At 36.8% G+C, this 8,636-nt stretch overlaps 1 protein-coding gene across 1 annotated transcript; it reads left to right on the forward strand.

Annotated features, from left to right (window-relative positions):
- The first annotated feature begins 2,338 nt into the window (after nt 1-2,338).
- Nucleotides 2,339-3,325, forward strand: LOC105231393 (serine protease 1-like). Its single transcript, XM_049458051.1, has 2 exons — nt 2,339-2,626; nt 2,693-3,325. The coding sequence occupies exons 1-2, from the start codon at nt 2,370-2,372 to the stop codon at nt 3,255-3,257; spliced, it is 822 nt and encodes a 273-aa protein (XP_049314008.1). The 5' UTR covers nt 2,339-2,369; the 3' UTR covers nt 3,258-3,325.
- Nucleotides 3,326-8,636: the final 5,311 nt, after the last annotated feature.

An 8,636-nucleotide genomic window follows, 5' to 3' on the forward strand; every position in this document is an offset into this window, starting at 1 on the left:
GTCCAGCCTTTGCAAAGCTGAGGTTGAAACACCTCAGCAGTCTTAACTTGGGCGAACCAGAAGAGATGGACGAAACCAACATTAGCCGTCTCAACAAATTTGTGATGGGCTCAAAGCACGTTGTCGATTTGTAAGGGTCGTGTGTTCTATTATATCACATGGGAGCTTGAGGTACCACAACGAATCGGCATTCTAAGCTGATTAAGTGAGATCCCTGTAGAACTTGCTTTGTAAGGTAATGATCGAAGGCATAAGATTTTGATAATAAATAATGCAGATTTGATACAATTTTCGCTTTTTAAACTAATCTGAATCAAAATGCTTACTAGCCCTTTGATCGTTATATGTATTCGTCTATAGTAATTATTATTTTTTGGCCTTTGAGTTTTAGATAATTTACAGCAGCAAGATTTTGCTTACCGCAAGGCACCCTATTTCGGAGGCCTTTCTGAATATTAGTTACGTCAAAAAGGTTAGACAAAATATTTACTATAATATTATATATAACATAAAGGAATCATTAACATACCCACAAGTGAATTCATATATTCGGCGTCAAGTTCCCTAGGGTAATGAAAATCACAATACGTAGTAGTAGTCCAGCCACCATCTCAGAAGAAATCCTGAAAATAATCGCTGCAGAGCGACCGGCAATACTACTGAACATGTACAACGCCAGCCTCGAAGATATATTCCCTGAACTCTGAAAAAGTAACGGTTGGTGCTAATCAGCCAGTGAAAAGGAGACCCCAACTTGTCAACAGCACATTGTCCACTATGCATGCTTGACACCCCAGGAAAGCTGAACGAAAGGCTACTTAAACCCAGACTCGAAGCGGACTTTCTTCTAGACAACACGGCTTTAGACCGGGCAGATCAACTCTAAGAGCTATAAAATACGTAATTGAAAGTGCCGCACAACGCATATGGCATTAATACAAAAGAATCGTATTGCTGGAGACTTTAGATGTCCGAAACGCCTTCAACAGTGCTAGATGGGTGGATATCGAGAGCTGTGGTGCGGAGCTACCTTAGCAACAGAAAACTGCTGTGCCAAAGTAGAAGAAAGCACGACAGATAGCGATCACATCAGAAGAAGCACAAGGATCCATTCTAGGCTCATACTTGTGAAACATTAGTTATGACACAATATTAAAACTCAAAATGGCAGACGAATCGTACTTAATTGGCTACGCGAATGACATTGCAGGAGTAATTACAGCAAGAGACACAGAATAAGCGCTAAGAAAGCTTAATCAGGTCATGATACGAACCCAAGCATGGCTCGACTCACACAATTTCCAGTTCGCTACAGAGAAAAGAGCTGCCACTGCTAACAAATAGGTACAAGCCCCTCGAAATAAGTATGCAAACGATTACGGATTTTCTTATGACAAAAAAAAAACAACAGTAAACTACCTAGATGTAAGACTGGACCCTAGACTGACCTTCTGGATACAAATCCAGCACGCCGCAAGAAAGGCAGCCACGATCACACTCAAGCAGAGATAGACAAATGGTCAGTATATGTAGGAGGCCCCAGCCAAGAAAAGAGAAAGCTCCTAATGTCGACGACAATCAGCGTCCTATTATACGGAGTTGAGCTGAAGTAATACAAATGTGGTCCCAGTGTGAGCGACGGTTCCTTACAAGAGAGTTTTGGGTGGCCTGCAAGTGCAGCCCTGATGATCGGAAGGCATTTTACACCCCATCACCCACAAAAACTGTATCATTCGACTCATATGTAATTCAAACCACCCTCTCGGTTAAATTTAATGCTTCGGACTGCAGTTAAGCCCTTACTTTTTCACTTTGAATGTAATATTACCATAGAAATCTCTGGGAATTAAAAAATGCTATCGCCGAAAAGTCTTGGTTTCGAATTCTTACAAACTTATGGAATTAGAAAGAAATATCGATTAGATAACTAAATCAAGAAGAAGCAATCTACTTTCATTCAAACCGAGCGGCATTTGCAAATATATTAATGAAAAAATACAAAATCAAAACCATTTCTTTGGCATTTATTTTGAATACTTATCAGTTAATATTACCAGTCACTGATAAATATGAGTCGACTATTCTTAAGATTTATGGCATAGCGGTGATTTGAATGTTTTCATTCCGCACGACAAAATTTACGGAAATTCCAAGTGAAATGCTGATATATATCGCTACCGAAAGTGCTGTTACGATAGGTTCAATAATACTTTAAATTAAATATAGCCAAATTTTGATAAGCGAATATGCTTTGATAACGTAAATAGTAATGTTTATATTATAATGTTTACGTTTATCAATCCGTATTTCTGCTATAAAAACCAGCAGCAGTAACTGTGAAATTATCAGTAACTCTTCAGAGTCACAACATGAAGTTCCTAGTAGTTTTCACTTTGCTCTTGGCTTCCGCCTACGCTTCACCAGTACTCTTCCAACGCCAATTGGAAGTACCAGTGTTGGCTGATGAACTCGGAGGACGCATTACCAATGGTCAAACCGCCTCCGCCGGTCAGTTCCCGTACCAAGTTGGACTTTCATTGAAATTGAGCGCCCTCTCATCTGCCTGGTGTGGTGGTTCTTTGATTGGCAGCCAATGGGTCCTTACCGCTGCTCACTGCACTGACGGGTTAGCTAAAAATATTTCATTGTTTTTGTACCCTTTAAATATTTATTTCTAATATCTTCTTTGTAGTGTTCAATCCGTGACTGTCTACTTGGGTGCCACCGTTCGCACATCAGCCGAAATTACACTTACCGTAAGCAGCAGCAACATTATCATCCACTCAGGCTGGAACTCCAACACTCTGAAGAACGACATTTCTCTAATCAAAATCTCAGCTGTTTCCTACTCCAGCAGAGTACAAGCCGTCAGCCTTCCCGCCATCTCTAGCTCCTACTCTAACTACGTTGGTGCAACAGCTGTTGCCTCCGGTTGGGGACTCATCAGCGATTCAGCTACTAGTGTGACATCTAACTTGCAGTACGCTTACGTACCAGTGGTTGCCAACAGTGTCTGCTCCAGTGTTTACGGCACTTCGATTGTGACTTCATCCAACATTTGCATTTCGACCACCGGCGGTATTTCCACCTGCAGTGGTGACTCTGGCGGCCCATTGGTCGACACCTCTTCAGGCGTACAGATCGGTTTGACTTCATTCGGTGCCGCCGCCGGCTGCACTAAAGGTTACCCAGCTGCCTTCACCCGTGTGACCAGCTACTTGGACTGGATCAAGACCAATACTGGCATTTCTTATTAACTTTTCTACTAACACACATCTGTTTAGTGAAATGATTATGAAATAAACGAAGCATTCCAAACGAAAAATTGTGAAATTATTTGAAAATCTTTACCCGTATTTGGTAACTAGTAATCAAGCTTTCAAACTGTCCCTTCATCCTAATATGAATTTGAAAATTTTTCCCAATCAAAATACCTGAATCTATCTTAAAAATGTCTTCTTTATTACACCATAGAGTGGCAATCTTTTTTTCCAAAATATGTTGATAACTTTTTTTTTAATAACAAAGCTTAAGTCAAAATGTAATAAAAATAATGTTTAATCTGTCAGCAGCAAACAATTCAAAGTGGCTAATTCTAGTATTACGAAATTTATTGGCTAAACACAATTTCCAAACAATGCACACAAGTGGCTTACAAAATAATTGGAAATATTCACTGGCAGCAATAAAATGGCCATCGAATATTATATGCACACAGTGAAGAGCTAATAGAAATGAAACTTCCTAATTCCGAATGCTACAGTTGCCAGTGACAATAACGTTAGCACTACAGTTGCAACAAACACCCACACATATGCACACAAACATAACCGCGCACAACCAAATAAATGCTTTCACCTGTCAGGCACACATATTCAATAAAAACCAATTATATAACAATACTCACAACAATAATATGGATAAATGGAAAGCAAATAGAAAAGGCAATTGTTCAATTCCACTTGATGATTGTGATTGCGGCAACAATGATGGCATAAAAGCTAGACAATGGCAAATAAAATGCAATGCACAAAGCGGATATCCATGGAAATATCTGTTACAACAAGCACGAAAGAGGCTTACGCCAGCAAGCTTATATATACTTTATAATATATAAATAAATTCGCATGTGTGTAGTTATTGTAAGTTCATTCTATGTGAGCGTTTTAGGTGTATCTGCCATGCATTGATGATATTTAAAGCATTTTATGTAGCCAGAGTTATTAAAAATTGCTATAAATATTGGAAGGATTTATTAAGAAGTAGTTGATTTCCAATAAAATATTGATATGTTTGGAATCGCCACGTAATATTGCTATTTTTTAGCGTGCTATCTAATTCATCTCCATATATCGTGACCAATTTTAGAATATTATGAATGACAAAACCAATTGAACTACCCTTTTCTCAAGAGTCACTTGTATTTCTGCGTATAGCTGTCTTATCTTTAGGAAGACCTGTGTCATAAGATGGGAAATTTATTTTTGAAACTTTGCGTAAAAAGTTGGAGGCACCTGCATACTTCAATATAAATCGTGTATAGCTTTAAGAGATTGTAGATATTTGATAGGAGCCCTTTAGAACATGTGACGTTATTTTGTTTTTTGAAGTAAAAATGAATATTGAAAACATACTTATAATAAGATATATAATTTTTTTGTTAATGAATTGCTACGACCAGAATGGCCGTCAACATCAACTGATGACCAACACGTCAATAAAATAAAAGAGTTGATGGTGGAGAATCCACGAATACGAATTAACAGTCAGAGATCTTACTGGCATCGTTGAAATATAGAAAGTATAATTAAAAAACATTTGAAAAGATCTTTTGGACCTAAGAAAAGCGAAAGCACGATTGATTCCAAAATCATTCAATGTTTTCGAAAAGCAATAAAAGCAATTTAAACAATGCATTCCAACTACCTGAATGCCACGAAACGTATTATTACTGGCGATGAGTTTTGGATCTATGCTTACGACTAGGAAACAGACGATCAATAAAAACGGAAATTCACTATAACAATTGTTTTGAGGATTGAATAAAACGGTAGCACAAGTGAATTGCAACAACATAGATTTTGAAGAATAAATTAAGAATTTTAAATTATGAACAAAGTCTTACTATTTTTTGCTCATAGTAGTATAAGGTAAAGATATAAAGATTTAGAGAAAATATATAATAATCTTTAAGAAAGAAATATAAAATCCATCAAGTAATATGCAGCACGTGACTTTGTAAAGATAAGATTTTTTAATCACTTTTCAGAAAGTTTTGTGATTGCTTGACATGAAGTCTTCCTCGAAAAGGCTGAGTAATTATGTATTTAAAAAGCCTGATGAACCGAATTCCTAACTTCGAAGCGCTTAATTCCAGCAAAATCGATCTATTTCTGAAGCGGGTGATTACTGATGATGAAAAAAGTGAATCGTCGGGGCTCAATAGCGATGAGCCGGCGCAAACGGTAGTCAAACCAATATTGACGGTAATCAAGGTTTTGCCATGAGTTTAGTGGGATTAGCAGCGCTGCAGTTCTACCACTAAACTCCTAGTTCCGACGAGTATTGTCAACAGTTGGACCGTTTTATGGAAGCAATTGACCAGAAGCGGACACCTTTAGCAAATAAAAAAGAAATTGTGATCTATTAGGACAACGCCAGGTCACACACATCAATAAGAACGCACCAGAAGATCTATGAACTTATTTGGGAGGTTTTCATGCATTCACCTTCTAGTCCGCATTTATAAAATATAAATTATTTTGCAGCTTTATTTATATTCCGAGCTGCATAGATAAGATATATTGTTCAAATCGTATTTTAAGATAAAGAATAAAAAAATGTTCTGAATAAGAAATGGCAAGAATTATTTGCAGTTTTTAATTTATTCATAAGATATTTCAAAAAATATGAAATTAATAAAAAATATTCCAAAAATTTCCAATTTATTTAACTTTTAGTTTAAAAGATACCGAAATACTAAAAGAAAGCTCCGTTTTCTGGAACCAAAACATACTAAGACTTTTCTGCATAGATAATTAAAGGCTTTCTATGAATTTTATCTTACAAAATGCCAGCTTTTCAGTAAGTACGCTACTGAAAATACTATGCTTATACTGACTAGCCAGCGTTAACTTCGGATTCGTGGACAGTAGAACTAAAAGCTTTAGATAGCTTTTATAGCTTTTGCGCTTTTGTTGGATATCTAGACTATCAGAATTGATTTGATTTACTAAGTCACCGCGTAATCATAATTTAAAAATAAATGAGTTGACAATTAACACGTGAGAAGTTACATGTTCAATTCAAGAGTGAAGAAATGGTGAGCAACTAAAAAAAGTGTATGATTGTACATCTGTTAGACGATACTTAAAAATTTTATTTTGATAAGGGAAAGAAGAAAAATTAATTGATAACCCTTATCTATATAAAATATATTTTTTTAGCACTGTTCACAGGCCTAAGGCAATAATTTATAACGGATTACAACTCGCACGTGATTACACAAAGAAATAACACAAAAACTGTTAAAGCTTCCACAACAAATCATTTAGCATGCGGACTAAAAAGTATGGGGTGTGTTCAGTAAAACTCACAGCAGAAAAATGGACTTTATTAAATGGGAATAAGTATAGGACACGCTGAGTAGTTTACCACCCAACTTTACATCATTCACAGGTGCCAACACGGAGACAAAAAAGGGTGAATGATAAAGTACCGTATAACTAACGAACAAATGATGAAGTGGTGCCGTTGGGTGCCCAGCAAATGTGTAGGAGACACACGTTAGAGTTGTTAGTTGGAGTGGCTCGTAATTAAACCGTCATTAGTGCACTGCCAGGCGGTGGATATAAAAGATGGATGGCAAGTTGGAGTGAAAAATAATTATTGTGGGGAGAAAGTTATAAACTGGACGAAACTTTGCGTGGATATTTTTGCTCGTAAAGCTTTTTGAAGGAGTAGGGGTTATAACGAAAATCAAAGTGTTAATATTGAAAACAGAGCCAGGCATTAGTTGCCTTTCACAGCGCAGCAATCATTATAACGAGCAAAACAAGTGCACAAAGAAAGAGTAGAAGAAAAACAAACAAAGATAAAATTCAGCTTTGATGGCTCATATGCAAAAACAGCTAAGTCAAAGCGACTGCAACAGCTCCAAACACACACGGCTCCGACTAACATTGACGCCAAAGTGAAAGTTGGCTGATTGACACCATCAAAGCGCTGTTTTTTCCATAATGCAACAAGTAGGGAGAGTAAAACAAAGAAAAAGTTTCGCACAACTCAACCAGCAGTTGCAGAAAAACTCGGCAAAATCAACTGAAATTCACTTTCAGCTGTGAAATGCATTGCGAATTGACTGCAGCGCGTTTCAGTTTTCCTTTATGCCTTCGTGGCGGCTATAAAAAGTGTGCGTGTGAGAAAAAAGCAATAACTCTGGCAATTTGAGGCTACCATAAGTGGGAAATGCTTTCATTGCTGAACCTTTTCACACCAATACGAATTGCAAATTCGCTATTTTCATGGCTTTGCTTTCGCTGCAAATCGATTTGCGTGTAAAGGCGCGCCACAAAGCCAAACAAACTGATTGCTCTCGAACACGCATACGCCATGGCGCACCGATGCCAATTTGATGTGTAATACGATGTGAAATGTTGCCCGGAAATGAGAGCAATTTGTACTTTAGTAAATCATAAAGGCAAAAATATTGCTTTATTATGAAATGTTGTTTGTTATAAAACGAATTAGGGCGCTACTTAGGAGCAAACTGGCAGCCGATACTTTTTCAGCATTTAAGAGATTAATTTTGAATAAAAATATAAGTTTTGTAACCATTACGATATAGTTTAAAGGCCCAGTACAGTAGAGCCGTGCCGAAGAGAAATGTGTAAATGAAACAGATCATACTTTCAGTTTATAAAAATGCCTAGAAGTATGTAATAAACTCAGTAAACCTAAATTATTTTATTTGGCTGGATAATAGTGTTAGATAACCTTATCTAAGTAATGAATATAGATTATATTTATTTGCTTAAAAAAGTAGAAAAGAAGTCTTATCAGGGCTGAAAAATGCTTGAAGAGACAGCCGCTTAAATATATACAACAAGCGCAAGCGTGAAATAGCCTTTTCTATTCTGAGTAGAAACCTTACTCAAAGAATCTTAATAATATAATCGACGAAAATCGATATAATCGATAAATCGTCAAAAATTATTTCAGAACGCCATGCAAGCTAAAGATCTTCCACACAAGGACTTGATTTTAATCAGTCAGTTTGAATGATAGGTATGTATGTACTACAATGATGCTATAACGGCGATTCCGACAAATGAACAGCTTTTTGTTGACAAATGAACATGTGCAGAATCGATATTTCAATAACAGAGGGACTAGTTTGTCGCTAGAAAGTGTTTATGATTGGTACAAATTATTCAAAGACGGCCATCAACATGAACTGATGATCGGCACCCCAATAAAATAAAGAAATTGGCGCTTGAGAATCCTCGATTAACAGCCAGGGGTCTTACTGTCATCGTTGGAACATCGGAAGAATCTGTGAAACCCATTTTGAAAACTCATTTGGTTCTAAAAAACTGAAAGCAGGATTGATTCCAAAATCACTCAATTTTTTTCGA

This window comes from Bactrocera dorsalis, chromosome 5 (assembly GCF_023373825.1).
Source record: "Bactrocera dorsalis isolate Fly_Bdor chromosome 5, ASM2337382v1, whole genome shotgun sequence".
Taxonomy (NCBI): Eukaryota; Metazoa; Arthropoda; class Insecta; order Diptera; family Tephritidae; genus Bactrocera; species Bactrocera dorsalis.

Excerpts from the sequence above, each read along its gene's own strand:
- LOC105231393 (XM_049458051.1), top strand. The coding sequence starts at position 2,370 with ATGAAGTTCCTAGTAGTTTTCACTTTGCTCTTGGCTTCCGCCTACGCT. Across the intron at positions 2,627-2,692 it reads GCTGCTCACTGCACTGACGG|TGTTCAATCCGTGACTGTCT; the intron begins GTTAGCTAAAAA and ends TCTTCTTTGTAG.